Below are 18,701 nucleotides of genomic sequence, written 5' to 3' on the forward strand. Positions count from 1 at the left end.
TTTCAAAATCCACTGACCAACACACTCGCTGTGTTCAGATGAGTCACCGGTACCGTGTTACAGCAGTTACTACCAATCACAATTGACTTGATCGGCCACAAAAATGGTAAGTTTCTTTTGCCAAAAAAGTACATTTTTTGGTCTTTTCCTACGTTTAAGTGGGTAGATTGTACATTTAGTTTGGACGTCTGGATAGTTAGGTTTGTTTTTTTGTGGTTTGTTTGCCCATCAGAGAAGGCAGAGTAGCATAATAGCACGTGAAACATGTCACCTTAATTTTACCATGCTGAGTCACGTTGAAAAAAGTCGACCTACATGGTTACTTCAAATATATTTTTATCATTGATAGGCAAAGATTATAACTTAATATAATGCGAAACAGTGTCGAAGAGTCATAGTATTGCAACTTTATAAAAGCTACATAAGTAGCGTATGAAAGTTTAATACAAATTTGTTCTTCATCGTTTGACAACTTGAAAAGAGCCCACAGTAGCTCGTGCTACAGTTGTGCTTGCTGTTTATAATAATATGAGTATATTTTTAATTTTTCCAGTTCCGTAATCAGTATGATAATGATGTTACAGTGTGGAGCCCACAGGTAAATAAATTGTGCTGTCCAAGAAGTGAATAATTTGAAACTTAATGGACCCTATTGATTAGACATATCATTAGCAATAATGCAGAGACAATGCAGATCTCAGTGTGGACAATTTTTCTTTGAATCTCTGACTTTTCTTTCTCTGAGTTAAAGGAAGTGAGATGCGTGAACAAAGATGCTGCTTTTCATAATAACCATCCTGAGAGCGGCAGAGGTATTTTGCAGAATGCTGAACGGCAAATGCACTGTTTGCTTCAGTTTAGTAGTTTCACTCACATTTGCTTGCAGTTAGCTTTTGTTCGTTAACGACAGCTTTATGTTGCATATGGCCTTGTCCAACAAATAAAAGCTAACTGTAAGCAAATATAAGTGAAACTAACCGCAAGCAAACTGTGCATTTGGCATTCTGTAAATTACCCCTGCCGTACTGAGAGACTGCAGTCTGGTGGTTAAAAACCAAGAAATCATGACCTCTGGGGCAGACCAGAATTTTTGAACTTGCTTAGAGGATGCCTTCCCCTACATTTTTTTTTAATTTTTTTTTTTTTTTTACCAGCCAATCACATTTTACTTTAATGAAAAATTGAACTGGTCAGGGCCAAAATTCCTGAGAATGCAATCCCTTGCGATCAGAATGTCTTTTGGTAGCTTTTATTTGGAAAGGAATTTGACCATAGAAGTTGTAAATTATGAAAAACAGAATCTGTGGTGTGCATGCTGGTGTGCTTGTACTAGATAAACCTTTTCAAAATTTTCAACTCATTTTGCTACAGGGCCGTATACATCAAATTGAATATGCAATGGAAGCTGTCAAACAGGTAAGAAATAAATTATTGTATTTCTATAAAAGGTTTTTGGCTCACCAAGTGGCCTTCTTGCTCTCTGCCCTGGTGAATGGAGAAAAATAGTATGTAGATTACCAAAATATCAGTCCTGGAGGGTACTTGCAGAATGTTAACCTATGTACTTGGTATAAGTTATGGTACATGTATGTGCAGTGGCTTAATGATCCCTGTACTGGTGCCAAACAGTAGCAGTTAAGTTCTTGGACAAAATAGTTTACTCTCACAGTTTCTCTCTCTATTCAGGTGTTATCTGACAAGCACGCATTGTGTTGTTCCAGAAAATATCCATATTCCTCCCATGGCAGGTTTTTTTGGTTTGAATCTCCCCTTCCCTCTAGAAATTCCAGTTTTGGTTCACATGTTTTGTTACAAATTTGGGCATTTGTGACCCCCATCCCCTGGGAATTTCCAATAACCTTCCGTGGGATATATATGGATATTTTCTTCTTGACATGCTATCTGTGGGGGAGGGAAGGGGTAGAAATATTCCCATTCACTTCGTACTACAGAAACCTAGAGACACCCTTCGACCTCAGCTGACAGACTTCTAGGCTTTACACTTACCATAACATATACTTGGTTAAAAGTTGCAACTCGGAATGTTTTTTGTTTTCAGGGATCAGCCACAGTAGGACTGAAATCAAAAACTCATGCAGTTATTGTTGCATTAAAAGTAAGTAACAAAGTCAAGCTTATTTGAAATGTACAAAGAGATTTGAAAGGTTTAGTTCTGTTGCATGTGTCGTGTACATAATAATGTATTTCCCTTATCTTTGTAGCGTGCAGCATCAGAGTTATCTGCACACCAGAAAAAAATACTGCCAATTGATGATCATGTGGCCGTATCCATTGCAGGCCTTACTGCAGATGCACGACTTCTAAGGTGAGATAATAAAGTTTTTGAATTTCCATTCAGATCCTTCAGAGAACCTTAGCGAACATGACCCAAAATTGGCCTGATTTCTAAATCTCATTTGAGCTAGTGAAATAATCAAATTGAGGAGGTTAGCCAACACTGTGCACTTTTGACACTCTGTCCAATATAAATTATTCAGATCTGGCACCATCCACTACCTATTGTCCTGTTAATGCAGCACTGACTACACAACCAGTAAGCTCGTAGCCTTGTGCTCCACTCACAGGGGCGAAGAGGATGAGTGATTGACTACACAACCAATCAGAATGTTTCTCAATTAATCATCAAACTTTTATAAATCAGGGTCAGGGTTTCAGTAAGAGTAACTTGGTCTGATCAGGATATAGTTGAACTGATTAACCTGGAGAGGCTGCTGCTACAGAAAGGTGGCCAATAGGGAAGGTTTGACTGTATGTAGTGAAAATAATTATTGACCACCTTGTAATGTTATTTTAAAAAAGGGCAACAAGTTAGTATGCCAAATAACTGACCACTGATCAATATTATTTACTTGTCATTAACTGCAGTAAATTTATGAGAAGTGAGTGTCTTGATTCCAAGTATGCATATGACAGAAGATTGCCCATCTCAAGACTGGTTTCTGCTGTGGGGAACAGTATCTTTTTCATATTATGTACCAAGTTAAATGAGATAAAATGCTGAATAAAATAGCTAATTTAGCTACTGTGCCTTTCAATAACATGCAGACTCTAAAATTGAAAGCTCAACCGACAAATGCATTTTTCGCTACTGCCAATCAAATGTTCGGTGGCTCCTCCCAGTTTCTGACTACTGCGGAGCACTGTTTCATTGTCTGAACTGTGCTCAACGCTTTGATTACCTCACGCTCAGCAGTAGTCGGAAGCTGGGAGGAGCCGCCAAACATTTGATTGATTGACGGTAGCAAAAAATGCATTTGTTGGTTGAGCTTTGAATTTTAGAGTCTGCATGTTATTGAAAGGGGCAGTAAGTGACTCATGAATGAGTGCTGATGTCTTGATTCACTAAAGAGGTGCCACTACCTTGCTTAAAACTTGTGAAAAAATTTTTTCGTAAAGGAGAGAAAGTTCTTTAAATTTGTATGTTTTGAAGCCATAACATACTGGTATGTGTCACTCCAAAATACCTTGGTTTGACCCTTTGAAGCTTCAGACTTTTTGTTGGCCTTCTTTGCAATTATAAATTTATACACAGTTTGCAAATGTGATGCACCAGTCTGGTAGATTATACATCATAGCATCATAACATTTCTTGACCACAAATACCAGAAATGCAAATTCCAACACAGCGGTATGGCAGACGACCTTATGGAGTTGGTCTTCTTGTTGCTGGATATGATGTGAGTAGTTGGTGCTACTTAGTCTAAGTTATTCCTCTTATTTCATCCAAGTATAGCAGAGAATGGAATAAGATTGTGTGTGTTTCCTGTGACTGAGGATTTACACCTCCTTTAAAGGGGCTAGGTCGCAATATTAGGTGATATGGGTTATTTTGCAATTACAAGCTCTAAACTTCAAATTTGCAAAGCAACACCCTTCTATTGGCAAAATCCTAGTTACCTAACAAGGATGATTTCCTCCTGTTATAACCGACACATTGATAAAAATTGGCCAGGGATAACCTTGAAAAAAGTGAGGCCAATGTTTTTCAATCTTGTCCAGTTGAACCCATCCATGGCCCTCACAGGTTTTCTGTGTCAGTTTCTTTTGAGTTGTTGCTCAGTTTTGATGCTTTAACAAGAAGTCACTTTGGTAGGCAGATTGAGAAAAGGTCACTGTTTAGCATGGATTCTTCAAGTTCACATACATTTGAGAAGGTGGACAAGTATTAGAAAGCATGCACACCAAGTCACACTAGCTATAGCTTGCATATTACTTTAGGGTTAATTATCCTCTAAATAATTATTTATAGTTATGTTTAATGTTTTATTGGTTGACAGGATATGGGTCCTCACATTTATCAGACTTGTCCTTCAGCTAATTATTTTGATTGTAAAGCAATGGCCATTGGTGCCAGGTCACAGGTCAGTTGTGAACATACATTTAAGAGACTGGCTTTGTTATTTGAAAGACAAGTGCCATTCAGTTTTATGTGATCCACACCCCTCTGCCATCCACTGATGAGGTCACTCAAGGTTTAATCCAAGTGCCACAGTCTAAAAAATCTCTTCAATGCTAAATGGGCAGATCAATTTACTCAGCCCCTCAGTAAATATGTTGAGACTAAAAGACGCTAGGCAAAATGCAAATAAAATAGATAAGGACTAATGTTCACTCAGATAATACAATCTCTTAAGTTGTTAGAGAAGGTGTTAACAACCATATTAAACATTGTTTCATTTAAGACACACTTTCACTGCAAATTCAAGATTACATCGTGAGGACTAAAACATCTAATTGAGATTGTGTACTAAATAACAAATTATTAAAAATTACACAATGACAGCCGCACACTAGTATAGATGTCAAACCTTGAGACTATACTTTGAAGGTCAGGACTTGATTCAGCATTCATTGTAATCTTGAAACAACCAGGGTTATGACCTGAACACTTAAAAACCAAATCAACATTGTTCTTCATGGAGTTTTGTTATACATTAGTTAAGACTTTTTGAATCTATTTTGTTTAAATTCTTTTGCAGTCTGCAAGGACATACCTTGAAAGACACTTGGATGAATTTCCAGACTGTGAGTGAAGTGAAGCTAATACCAAATAATTTTATACTTTAGGTTGAAACTTACTGATTACTTTCATTACTTAATTTAAAAACATAAATTGTGTTTGGTCAGTTGTTAGAACAGTTATTATTACTATAAATTGGTCTGTTTAAAAATTGAAAGCAGGCAAAGGTGGTTATATATATTGGAATGTTTGTTTTGGAGGTATTTAATAAGAGGTGCAGGCGTGATTAAGTTCAACTATTTTGAAAGGGTATTTTATTTATTAAGTAGACTGTCACAGACTAAAGCTAAAACAAAGAAATATAAAGAAAATGGTTTGTGAGATAAAAGGCAAGAATGGCAAGACTGGTCAACTTGCTGAACGATCAATATATTTTCACATGCTTTCTGGTCTAAATTGTTTAAAGAACAATTTTAATTTAAGTCTAGTCTTAGCTTCTATTAAAGCTGATATCTTTGGGACTGAGATGCCTAAATAAGGCATCTTTGAACTCTTCTTTTAAGTTTTACTGCTTGAAAACAATTTTATGTAAAAACTGCCTTTCTCCAGAGTGTTGAGCCTTACCATAATCATGTAAATGTTGACGATTTTTTCTTCATTTGAAGGTGAGCCTGAAGAACTCATTAAACATGGCTTAAGAGCATTGAGAGAGACTCTCCCTAACGAACAGGAACTAACAACAAAGGTACTGTCAAATGCATTTATATACAGTGGAGTAGTCTACAGGACCCTTATATTTAGAACTTACACATGTATGTTTAAAAGATCTCTTCTTTATGTGATCTGTTCTTAGACAGTTAAGTTATCATAATTATTAATGAATGTAGTGGTAACTTAACACTGAAGAACATCGTTTTATTGCAGAATTGTTCCATTGGTGTTGTTGGTAAGGATCAGGATCTGGTCATTCACAGTGATGAAGCTGTGGCCCCTTATGTATCCTTTTATACTGATTTCTGGCAGGCACTTCAAGTGGGTTTCATGTTAGTTTGCCAAATGCAAAATCAAAATAAACTCACAATCAATTATTTTTAAACATTTATTATTTTTTCCATGGAAAAATGTTGGAGAAATCAGAAAGCTCTTCTCGATACCTCTGTTGTAAACGCACTATTAATTTACTGAAGGACACTTTATAGTATAGGCTATGAACAGTACAGCTCCAGTCTCTACAGAGTTCAGATGCCCTATCTGTCTGTGAATCTGCCGTTTGAGAATCAGACTGCTCAGTCATCAAGAAAGAACTCAGAAACTAAAGTACTAAACACTACCAAGTAGACATCCTACTTGATATCGAGGGATTGCTTACTACTACTATTACAGTTGCCCACTCTCCTCTCTTCTCTCCAAATTTTCTTGAGGAGAGCAGGTGGCTGTACACAGACTATGTCATTCTCGTCCCCAGAGGCCGTGCTTCTGGAAGTCCACAATTCACGGACTTCCCGTTAAATCTGACAAATCCGATTCGTTGAGAATACGAAATGAATACTCTGCACAAGCTCAGAAAATCAGGTCAAGCCAGAGGTCGTGATTCTTGGTGCTGACCAAAAGAAGCACATCCTTTGAGGACGAGAATGAGGCTATGTATAGTACAGACACATGACATCATCATGGACACCATTTGTCTTTATGGCAGCAATCTATTTACATTAAATAAATAAATAGATAAATAAATAAACAAATTAGAAAAATAAGAACAAAATTAGAAATAAGAAAGATAAAACTAAACACTAGACTAAGAACATGTGAAGTTCACAAGTATATTGTTTAAGAACTTCTGTTGATTGAAAAATGGTCCAACAAGGAATTATTTATTTCTAAATGTTTAGTGAAAGCTTGGGGAAAGTAGTGTCAAATTTTCAATTTGAATGATAGTCACAGACTCTGTGCTATATACATCATTGAAACAGTCATCAAGTGCTGTTGTAACCTTAACTATACATAGTTGGCTGGAATTGATCAAACAAAGAGACGTAGAGGGGAAGAGGTAACGATCTTTGCATTTGATATTCAGTCAATAAATTTAGAAAATACTCAGAGATACATTTCAGCAAGCAACTCTTGGGGACCTTAAACAATGCTTTGATGTTCTTGCCCTTGCAGTATAATGCAAGGGTGCAGATCCCCCATGGGTGTGAAATCTATTTAATTACTTTGTGGCTGGTTATTTTTGTCCTCTCCCATGACGAGTCTGACTTACCAATCAGATCTTGACCTTGAAATCGTCACACAGTTTGAGACAACATATAATTTATCACATTTTTTTTATCATAAGAGACCCATAGCAAAGATCAGCTGTCTACCTAGTTTGATTATATAAACTTTAATTTACAAGATATACATTTGTCACTTTAGGCTGCTGATGTAGAGATGGAAGGAGAAGCACAGGTAAGCTTATCTGGGGCAGATACAGTACAGGATTTTTGAGAAGGGGATTAGTGAAGCAGATAATTTATCAGTTCCCTTTAGGGGGTCCTTGGATCCCTGGAAAATTTTTAAAATTGAGGTCCTTGGAAATGGGATTTCTGGCATCCTGAGGCCAAGTCAGCATGTTGTAATGTCTCTTATTTGTTATAATTAATTTTTTACTTTAGGGGGTTCAACCAACCCCCCTCCCCCAAACCCCCTAGATCCACTTGTACACATGATCTGAGTCTCAAGCTGGAAATACAAATTCTCCTTGTTGATACATAGCAATATTCTTGCATCCTGTAGGAAATGATAGATGTTAATGTGTTCTGGTCCTTCTAGTAAAACAAGGTTTAGGAATGTAGAATAATCTAGGAAGCAGACTGGATTGCTGGTCACCAATAACATTTTTAAATGTATATTAAAATATACTTTCTTGTGCTTTAGTTTTGAAATTTTTTTGTTTACGGATCTGCCTGGTTTGTCGCAGTATTAATATTATTGATGTTGTTTCATACCAGGCGGCTGGTGAAGGTGATGCAGGCGAGCAACAACCTGGAGGGGAATCTATGGAAGCAGAAGAAAGCTAAACGTTCTGTACCTGTGACAAGAAGCCCACTACTTTAAGCATTTCATAACTCCCGTGCTCCATTAAATATTGTTTTGTGAACCTTAAACTATTTAGAGAGAATAAATCTTTTCCTCAACACATCTGTCTTGTCTTAAATGCTGCCTTTCCATGAAAATAAAAAATATATATATATGTATTGAAGGTATCAGGCTGTCTTGTTGCTGTACCCATTTCTATTTTTTAATGCCATTTACAGACATTTTCAGTGGAAATTATGGCCAGGCTATGCAGTCATGGTGTAACCCTGAATTTCAAAGTACGATTCACCCACCATGAAGTTCTTGAGGCTAAGTGGCAATAAGAAATAGGAATTCAACCTGGGCATGGAAAATACATACATACAAAAAGAGTAAATGAAGAAAGAGTAAGAGACAGTGGAATTATGGCAGTTTCAGAGATTGATATTAACAGGAAATCTCACAAATGCAGTTTTTTTTTTGGTGGGTATTTTAATTTGTTTGATATTCAGATAAAGCTGCTTTTCATGCAAACAATAACAGGACTGTTAATTAGCAAGCAGCAGGTATCTGTTTTCCTTCCAAGCTATTCTTTCTTAATTATTAATGCTTGGTAGTTTAACTGTAAAAACCGAGTTACAGTCCTGAGTTTGCAGTGACATTTTCAGCAGGAGGGCAACTGGGGTTCACAGGCAGGCAAAATGTTGTGAACTGAACTTCTTTTTAAGAAAAAGTTTCATTTAGATGGTCAAATTAAACCAGGCAGGCAAAATCATTACCACAACTGGTTAATTTGCCCACTGCCCAACCCTTAATGAAACCCCTAGTCAGCAATGATCACTCTGTTTATTGTGCCCTTGCATTAAAGTTGTTCTTTTTTTAACCGAGGAAGGTTCACTCGCTGAATGTTTACACTGTCTAAACTGTAGCCAAGTGAATTGACATCATGTACTACAGAATCACAAACACAAGCATATGGAAACTATATTTGCCTAGTTCCTAGGCCTCAATGGTCAATTGTTCTCAGATCACAAACAAGATGCCTGCTCCTGATACTGTGTTTGTGTTGCATGAGAAAATCAACATGGTTGTCAGACCTTACATTCCAAAATTCCCGACTTCTCCCCGGTAAAAATAAAATTTTCCGTAACCAAATAGAAATGTCAGTTATGGTGGCAGCCTCCCTCACAGCTGTTCTCTCCAGCATTAGCAAGACCGAGAAGTTCTCAAACAAATTTCCTTTTTCATTGTTGAGATCAGTTAGCTCAAATGTTTCTTCCAGCCTTCTGTGGTATTTACTGGTAATCAGCTGTCAATTTTCAAAGACTTTTCTTTAAAATCTTAATTTTTTGAAAATACCAGAAAGTCACTAAATGAAGTCCCTTTCATCAGGCATACTGATTCAGAGTGAAATTGTTTTTAAAAGAATTCTCTCCAGATTAGGGCTGACAATAAGTTGCCTACAATTTTCTCACACCCTAGGAGCATGGTCAAATGACTGATATTCAATGGCTGCTGTGTATAATTACAAAACTCGGGAGACATAAACGGATACTCGAAGATAATATTGTGTAGGGTTGTAAAGATATTTCCAAAACTCAAGTCCGAAAAAAATGGTAAAAGAGGAGTGTTTATTGTGACAAAAACTAGAGCTAAGCTTTACAAAATGCTATAATATTTACATAATTTACAGTAATATTTGAAAATTTTAGCAATAAAGAATTAATATTTAATAAATCTAACAAATTATAAAAATGAACATAAATTATAATTGATTTAATATTTCCAAAGTACATTTCTTTCAACCCAAAATATGGATCACATTACACAGAATTTTCAAGCACATTTTGGAATGTTCTCCACAGAGTCCATTTTCTAGAATAGCTCCGTCAAACCTTTTAAGACAACTGTATGCATGTATTTACAATGTTGCAAAGGAGCTTAAAGATCAAATGAACAAGAGACTTGTTGGTAGTAATCAGTGTTGCTACATTACATGGGAAAATAATGTCACAATTGTCACGGACAACTTTTTGACAGAAAATCAAACTTAAGTAAAGGAAGTGATACATGTACCACCCTTGGCTGGCAGTTGAGTTTCAATACTTTAACTTGGTCAGTGTAATAAGATAACTGAACCAACACAATGGTCAATGTACTTCAGATTCTAGTGTAAATTTGACATATATGTACCAGTAGCTATTTTAAGGGAATATAAATATTCCAACAATGCTAATCTATTGCAACTCTTGTGATGCAAGATTTCTCACAAAAGATGATCTCAGACATTCCATTTTGCTAACTTCCATAAACTTGGGACTGGCAAATTTATTGTAGACAGCCTGCAAAATTAATAGAATACAGTAAATCTTGTTATGTACAGCAATAGTTCAGTTAAAGGGTAAGAAGAATTATCAGGGTGGAAGGCACATGAATTACTGGTACAAAATACGATGTGCAGTGCCATGCAGACATCAAAATTGTGAGTAAAAGCATGATTGTTTAAACCCTGAATTTCAAACCTTTTTAGCACTTTATCTTTATCCCTATCTTAACTCTGAGGAAAAATCTGACAACTTTTTTATAGACTTCAATCTTCTTCATTATATTCTATGATTTTTGTTTCTCACTTTAGAGTGGCTAATCCAAGAATATACACAAGCCTAGTATAAGCCTAGTGCCTTCTGATGAGCTAGTTATCCTTGATTCAGTATTCCAGATAAGGGAGGGGTCTGAAAACATAACCTGACAAATTGACTGAATATTTATGATGGAAGCAGTGTTAGTAGACCCATTAGAATTCCTTATTGACACCTTACATTGAAAACTTATCTGGAACTCTTGTTCTCTTACCTTTTGTTTTGCCGTTCCATCAAGTGTCTTTGTGATAAGGACGGCAATTCTTCTAGCACAAGGCTGCAGTTTACTTTCAGAGTACATACTGTAGTACTCCATTGTGGGTGTCCATTCTAAACCATCATCTGCTTTCATTGCAATATATAAAGATGCCGCTGCAATCTCAGAGGGAAGAAATGCTATGCATGCATAGTCCACCAAGGATAGCTCCATAAAGTATTTTGCCATGGTGTGTTTTACACCATCAACCTAAACCACAGAAAGAGAAATATGGCTACAAATACAGCAGGTCAAATTCAGGAACAATGACATGACCAAAGCAAATTTCCTGTTAAAAGATGTCGTCATGTAGGTGGACATGAAAAAACAACAACAAAAACACAAAACGAAAGAAACAAAACAAAGCAAAGGCAATAGGTTTAACTCTTCCATGAAAGTTGGCAGAGGTCAAATTCTAAGAAGCTAGGGAAATGCTTTCTCAGCCACCAGTGACATACTTGCTTCACATTATTTCATTAAGAAAATGCAATACAAAAATTGTCACGGCATACTTTTGAAAGGCGACAGAAGGGGAAAACCAAATGGTAATCAAACATAAAATATCTAATTACTGTATATTATTTGAACATTACTTACTTCAGCAGCTTTGGAATTTCTTCTTAGGAAATGAAGACAAAGAGGTTTTCCTACACTGAAATTCAAATGCTTAAAGATGAGAGCCTCCATTTTCCTGATTTCGCCTTTGCTGTATGTGTTGTCTGTGATGTAAACGAAGTCACTTATTTCTGGGCAATACATTTCTTCATATTTTGAGGCTAATAGCATAGCGCTAACACCAGCTAACTGAAGGTCTTTCTTAGTGACATCATAAACCTATAAGGGAAAATTAATTATTATTGGTCAGGACAAAGTTATAGCAATAGTGTGATCAATTTCCTCCATTGTGTTTTATGTACAAATGGAGAAATACTACTGGTAATTAATTAGACGAGGTTGAGCAAAATTTGGGCAATAATTCGGTCAAAGTTGAGCAAAATATTGTGAATTGTCAGTGGCAAGCAGATCAGTTATTTGCCTAAGCAGGCCAAGGCAAATAATTGATCTAGACACTGATAAATCACAAGATTTTGGGATCTTAGAGTTCAATAATTGATTTAATATTCGATCACCAAGTTTGTTTTCATATCTAAACCACTGTCCGACAGGTCGAAGTGCCATTTTCCACACAAGGTTACAAACACATGGTGGGCTCTTTACCAATGAAAACGAAAGGAAAATACATCAACCAATAATTTGGTCTGCAATAATTATTATTGTAGTTTGAATAATTTTGAATGGAGCTCAAATGGACTTTGACAAATCCAGAATATAAATGGTTTGAGGAAACTGTCTTCTTCCATTTACTGCACCTTTTGATAACACTCGAACTCCATTAAGTGTTTTGCTGTTGTGGTTTTTGCTGCTGTTTATCATCTTTACAGACCTCCACTTCAAGTTCACAAGGACAGTACAGTGGGTTGTGATTGGAAGGTTTAGATCCATTTTGTTTAATACTTTTTCGGGGTTCATTGTTTGCCCTTGTATAAATGATGAGCAAAATTTTTGCTAGTTTAGTTTTTTGTTTGAACTTCGGAGTTTGCATCATTGAAAGGCACAGGTAAAAAATATTGAAATCTTTACAACTTTTTATAGCCCCTTTTCAGATCAGGCGCTGTTTATTAGAGAACTGTTCCTCTATCTTGAAAGAAAATCGACTTTGGTTTCATGCACGGGTGAACATGAAAGCAGTTATTCCCAAGAAACACCAAACTCAACTGGCAAAAAGGAGTGCACCAACATTAAGAAACCAGAATTTACAATTCAATCCACTTACTGAGAGAAATCTATCCACAATGGATATAGTGATATAGAGAGTTTCCTGCAACAGACGGAATCGATTGTGGACCTGTATCAGCCAGTCAACCAGAATGGCTCTCATTCCTTCCTTGATTTCGGTTCTTTGGCTCATATATCTTGGTGAGACGTGGAATTCACACTAAATAGAAAAGTGACAAAGAAATATCATCAACAACGAGAAATCGCATGGTACTACAAGGAAATTTAGAAGCAGCGTAGTAGATTCTGAATGCAGTGGCCAAATATCAAGATTATGCAGTTTTAGAAACAAAAGCTAGCGAGGAAACTTACTCACCTCCAGTTTGTGCATGTACTGATAAATTTCTTGCACATATTCGGCACACAGTTGTGGATTAGAGTGGTCTTCCTTGTCGATATCTGCGACATTTGCAGGTCTGGCGGTTGAGACACAAAATTGCAACGCTTCTCCGATGGTATCCATATCAATGGTCTTTTTCTGTTGTTTAGCGTCATGATCTTTCGTTTGCTTCGACAACAAGCCCGCCGTTCCTTCGGCTCTGTGCAAAGTTCTTTTAGGTTTAGCGCCAGCACCAAGGTTTCCTGCGGTCTAAAAGAAGAATAAATGCATTCAATAACATTTCAACGAGTTTAAGGCTTATATGCCTCTCGACTGAACCTAAAAATCTTGCAGAGGGCTCCCTTTTACCTTGCTCGTGAGGGCTGCAGGTTTGTTTCCCAAGTCGCCAAGAGCTGCACGAGGTCTCGAGTTCTTAGCAAGTTTAGCTTTCGCAGCCAACAAGTGCTCATTTTCCTGGTCTTGGCGGATAACCTGTTTTGGGAGTGAGACATTTGGAACGTTATTTCAACCAAGTTCGAACTGAGCATAAAATGCATTAACTCATTAATTCACTACCAACATTTTCAAAGCAACGACATGTTAAAGTTCAAATTCTCAAAAAGACTTACGTTTCCCAATCGTCCAACGGCTGCCATCATGTTCGCACAATATTTGAGAGTACAAAACTTCAACAAGGTTTGATAAAAAGTAAAACGTGCACAAAAGCTGTTAAATACAGGGATTTTACAACAGTCCAAGCTTCCTATTGAAGATGTGATCGATGAGTTGTTCGTGAAATGACCAACGCGTGGTGGACGACAGTATTTGAAATGCCCACTCTGGATTCTGATTGGTCAATTTGGTATTCAGAAATTTCTGTCACTTACGTCACACTTTCTGATGAGTCTCCGCAATCATCGGTGGATCTTCGTACAGGCTTCGCTTTATATCGGAAGGTATCGTAAGCGTCGCGAGACGTGGCAAATGCTTAGTGAAAATGTCGTTTTTCGCGGATTGCACCGTTGTTTTTTGCTCACAGTTCTTCTTCTTTGGAATGGGTTGGATGTTCTTCATGAGAAGATTATTTAGGAACTATGAAGTTCACCACATGGCCGTTCAGCTGGTTTTCTCTTTGACATTTTCTTTGTCGTGCACGATGTTCGAGCTGGTCATTTTCGAGATTTTGGGAATTCTAGAGAAGAGTTCGAGATTCTTTCACTGGAAGCTCGGACTTTATTCCATGCTGTTTACTTTAATCTTCCTCCTTCCCTTTTACATAGCTTATTTCCTGGTCAAGACACTGCGATTTATTCACCGAAGGAGAACTGTAGCGTTGTTGGCAGGAGCCTTTTGGATTGCATTTCTGTATATGTTTTGGAAAATAGGTAATCCCTTTCCAATTTTGAGTTCTAAGCATGGGATATTCTCTATCGAGCAAGGAATCAGCCGGGTTGGCGTGATAGGTGTCACAATGATGGCCATATTATCTGGATTTGGTGCAGTGAACTGTCCTTATACCTACATGACATACTTTATGAGGCACGTGACTGATGCAGACATTCAAAATCTCGAGAGGAGGCAGTTTCAAACAATGGATATTATCCTCAGTAAGAAAAAGAGAATCGCACTTGCAAAGAGGGAAAGCCAGCGATTTGCTGCAACAACACAGCAAAAGACAGGTTAGGTGCTCCTTCAGCCAATTACTAAGTTATCAGCCACCCAGGGAGGCGAGGAGGGGGTGGTATCAAGAATTTTAAACATCCTCTTTATAGCTAAAAAATTTCCTTTCCATCAAAGCAACTTCATCAACTTGAAACACTGGAAAAAAATTCCAGCATAAATACAATGTTTTTTTTTACGCCAGAGGTGCAGTAACCTAATGGTTAGCATGGTGGACTCTGGATGGACTGGTCTTCATTGCATTGTATTCTTGGGAAAGACTCTGTACTTTTACAGTACTTCTCTCCACTCAGGTGTATAAATGGGCATTGGCCAATTTAATTCTAGGGGGTAACCCAGCAATGGACTAGCATCCCATCCAGGGGGAAGTGGAAATACAAAAAGGTGACATGGAACAGTGCAGTTTCTGCTGAATGCTGATTGGCTTACTCAAATTTCAGAGGCACCAGACATATACAATGTGCTTGTTGGTTAAGAGCTTTGATTGAGTGTACCAACATAATTTAGAGTATATATCAGTACTTAGTGAAACCTAATAATTAGGTGTTGGATTTTTTCCTCACAAGCCAAGAGCATAGGGGCTTATGATTTCTCAGCTCAAGTGCTTGTTGTGGGTGGGAGTAGAGGGTGAGGGAGGGATCATGTCTCCTGAGAGTTAATGCTTCTAATATTTATTTCGGTCTTTATTTCTGACCGTGGTGTCTATTCAAAATGATTACATAAGACAGCATACTCATGGCAAAAGCATTGTAGGCACTCACCTTTTAGACTGATTGGCTAAGGCAACTGACATACCCATAGCAGCTGCTGTATACAATATAATTTTTCCCCTGATTTCATGCCACTAATTTCTTTGTTTCATCCTGGCAATAAACTACTTGACATGCTGAACACATTCAGTTTTTCTTGTTAAATATGGATATTGCCAACTTCTTTATGTGTATGCCATTTTTTAATTGATAGGAATTTGGAGCATGCTCAGTGGTATGACGGGAAGTAGTGCACCTGACACAAGCTATCTCCAGAAGGAAGTAGACACTTTGGAGGAACTAAGTCGACAACTGTTCCTGGAAATTGTAGATCTGCATAACACTAAAGAAAGAATGGAGTTGTCTAAGACACTACAAGGAAAATATTTTGATTTAGTCGGGCATATATTTTCAGGATACTGCATCTGGAAAATTTTCATCTCTACTGTAAACATTGTGTTTGACCGTGTTGGCAAGACAGATCCTGTAACACGTGGTATTGAAATAACTGTCAACTATCTTGGATGGAAGTTTGATGTGCTTTTTTGGTCACAGCACATCTCGTTCTTCTTGATTGGGATTTTAATTGTGACATCAATAAGAGGTCTTCTTATTACACTGACAAAGTTTTTCAATGCAATGGCAAGCAGTAAGTCATCGAACATTATCGTCCTCTTTTTGGCTGAAATTATGGGGATGTACTTTGTATCCTCAGTTTTGTTAATGAGGATGAACATGCCTGGCAAATACCGAGAGATTATTACAGAAGTACTAGGTGAACTTCAGTTCAATTTTTACCATCGATGGTTTGATGTGATTTTCCTTATAAGTGCTCTGTCTAGTATTGGATTTCTCTATCTTGCTCACAAGCAAGCTCCTGAAAAACATATGTATGACAATTCCTTTTAGGAATACATCTGTTAAGATCAGGATAATAATTCTTTAAATCCTGCTATAAATAATAATCATACAGAAAGTTGTGTGTTGAACTCAAAAGTCATCGGTCTGTTACAAAAAAATTGCATGGAGCTGTTTTAGACAGGGTTTTTTCTGGATCTCCAAATAACTTAGCTCTTTACATGTAGGTTATACAAGTAACATGATTTTCACCAAGAAAATGTTGACTTAAGAAACTCAGTGGTTATTTCACTCTTACCAAGCTGTCTCTTTGCCAATGAAAGGATAGGATATAATCTTACTTGGAATCTTTGTTTACATATTATTTTGTCTTATTTTCACAAGCACTTCAGTCTCTGATTGAGCTAAGCTCCTCTGAATATTCAAACATGTATACGAAGATTTAACTGTCCCAAGAAATTTGAGCCTGATGCATAAAATACTTTTAATGTGGTGCAATATTTTACTTTACAAAGAATTTACAGGCTCATCAGTGCATTAGTGTTAACAATATCTCACCAAGAGGTGAAAATTTCACCCAATAACTAAGTTTTGCAAGCCCTATAAAATGTTGGAGTGATTCGATCTCAATGCAAATTAGTATGAAACCCAAACCCAGGTCGCAAATTGTAACTGTTTATGTCAGCAAAGATTCCACTATTTTTTGGAGACTCACTTCTTGTTTAGCAAGACCCAACACTATGTCATTGTATGTACTTTCCATACTATACCAGATCTCAATAGCCTTGATTGAATATGATTTTAAGGCCACTAGAGTGACGAGTTCTTTTGAAATCTGACTGAAAGTGACACTCCCAGAAGGTGTTTTTGCAACCAACATGCACAGTCATAAATTACATTGTACATTGTGTTAAATTCCAGAAGATAACCATATCCCCCATGGAATATTTTTTTGGTTTTACTTCCTCCCCCTTTCACTCCTCAATTTCAGTCAGCTTCACACAGTTGAACCTGGTCATCTCAAACTCAGTTATCTTTAAGTCCTTGTGATCCCTAACTCAATTCATTTACCCTGGGATTTGCTTTTGTCAGTCATTTATCAAACCCTATCTCAGGTCTGTCTCGAATCCCCCTCTACCTCAAACACATGGGACTTCACCTAAATGAAACAATTCACTAAGATTTTAATTATATGGAATCCCTAGATATTATTATAGATACATGTAAATTATTTGTTTATTCTAGTAGTCTGTAGAATTAAAATGAAATATGACAAATGTAAATGTCTGTGAAGAAAACATTTTGGCTCCCATCTGTTTCACACACACAGGTGCAAACATCTCAGTCAGGCAATTAGCTGTTTTAACAAATGGTTCTTCTATCACATAATTGTATGTGATAGAAAAAAGTATTGTAACTGATCAGCCTGGAAAATTCCATTTTTTTTTCCATGACTGTTGTTCCTGCTGCTTCATTTCATACGTTTCAGAGTATAATGGGTCAATTCTTAATTTTGTCTCATTTACCATTGTCTTCATTGCGATTAAAAGGCTGATTAAAAGTTATTGAGGTGTCAGTTAATAATTGGTACCTCTTGGGGTGAAACAAATTTCAAGCCACACCCACAAAACAGGATCTAAGTAACCAAATAGTCAGAATAGCTGTTATTGCAGTTATCAGCAGCTTAAAACACAAACAAAGCAAAAGGGTCAACTCTGCATTGTATTGACCCTTTTGCCTTGTTTGCACGTCTTTTAAAACAAAACAATATTTGACTGCAGACCGCTATTTACACCCTACTGGAGACAGACAATACTCTTTGGTGCTGCTCATAACTGCTAGACTTATCTAGGGGGGATGGGAAAGAGAGCAAAACCTCATATTTACACATACTTGTCTGAACCAATGCTGTCTTTGGCTATTAACTTATTTACTTCTTTTAAACAGATTGTAATGCAATTTTGTACTTAGGCCTCAAAATGCGTTAGAATACCAGTAAATGAAAGAAAACAAGAACAAAAAGTTGCATATTTTACTCTCTAAACAATCATTACTGAAAAACATTCTGGCTGATGGCCCCTTCCCCCTCCTATCTAGTCCAAACCCTAAACTCTTCCTTCTCCTTGACTGGACTACCCGCTTTTAAAATACAATCCCCCTGGCCCCTACAGATGAAAACAATTTCCACCAGTCTGTAGTCAGCATAACAAATGTTTAGTCACCTTTCTAGCAGTCTATTGGGTTGTCATGCAATGGTTGCAACACCCCCCTCTACCTCTCTAAAAAAGCATACCTTTAACACCTTTAATGTTTGACAACCCCACCC

At 37.0% G+C, this 18,701-nt stretch overlaps 3 protein-coding genes across 4 annotated transcripts; 2 read left to right on the forward strand and 1 right to left on the reverse strand.

Annotated features, from left to right (window-relative positions):
• The first annotated feature begins 46 nt into the window (after nucleotides 1-46).
• On the forward strand, nucleotides 47-8,159 carry LOC110064244 (proteasome subunit alpha type-1-like). Of its 2 annotated transcripts, XM_089275008.1 has the most exons (14): nucleotides 47-106; nucleotides 554-598; nucleotides 1,372-1,416; nucleotides 2,060-2,116; nucleotides 2,223-2,326; nucleotides 2,887-2,975; nucleotides 3,628-3,698; nucleotides 4,299-4,382; nucleotides 5,001-5,046; nucleotides 5,647-5,726; nucleotides 5,906-5,977; nucleotides 6,987-7,028; nucleotides 7,397-7,429; nucleotides 7,972-8,159. In XM_089275008.1, the coding sequence occupies exons 1-14, from the start codon at nucleotides 104-106 to the stop codon at nucleotides 8,038-8,040; spliced, it is 840 nt and encodes a 279-aa protein (XP_089131134.1). In that variant the 5' UTR covers nucleotides 47-103; the 3' UTR covers nucleotides 8,041-8,159. The 2 variants fall into 2 exon arrangements, with proteins under 2 accessions (XP_089131134.1, XP_089131133.1); XM_089275007.1 differs by lacking the exons at nucleotides 47-106; nucleotides 554-598 and having other exon boundaries at nucleotides 1,111-1,416.
• A 1,491-nt stretch (nucleotides 8,160-9,650) lies between these two features.
• On the reverse strand, nucleotides 9,651-13,895 carry LOC110064265 (G2/mitotic-specific cyclin-B-like). The gene is made up of 7 exons (XM_089275333.1): nucleotides 13,718-13,895; nucleotides 13,458-13,580; nucleotides 13,086-13,358; nucleotides 12,768-12,929; nucleotides 11,531-11,767; nucleotides 10,892-11,143; nucleotides 9,651-10,380 (listed from the first exon to the last, which is right to left on the reverse strand). The coding sequence occupies exons 1-7, from the start codon at nucleotides 13,745-13,747 to the stop codon at nucleotides 10,276-10,278; spliced, it is 1,182 nt and encodes a 393-aa protein (XP_089131459.1). The 5' UTR covers nucleotides 13,748-13,895; the 3' UTR covers nucleotides 9,651-10,275.
• A 117-nt stretch (nucleotides 13,896-14,012) lies between these two features.
• Nucleotides 14,013-17,658, forward strand: LOC110064264 (Golgi pH regulator-like). The gene is made up of 2 exons (XM_020771296.2): nucleotides 14,013-14,767; nucleotides 15,732-17,658. The coding sequence occupies exons 1-2, from the start codon at nucleotides 14,086-14,088 to the stop codon at nucleotides 16,424-16,426; spliced, it is 1,377 nt and encodes a 458-aa protein (XP_020626955.1). The 5' UTR covers nucleotides 14,013-14,085; the 3' UTR covers nucleotides 16,427-17,658.
• Nucleotides 17,659-18,701: the final 1,043 nt, after the last annotated feature.

The sequence above is a fragment of the Orbicella faveolata genome, unplaced genomic scaffold (genome assembly GCF_042242905.1).
Source record: "Orbicella faveolata isolate gen_17 unplaced genomic scaffold, um_ofav_v1 contig_36, whole genome shotgun sequence".
NCBI lineage: Eukaryota > Metazoa > Cnidaria > Anthozoa > Scleractinia > Merulinidae > Orbicella > Orbicella faveolata.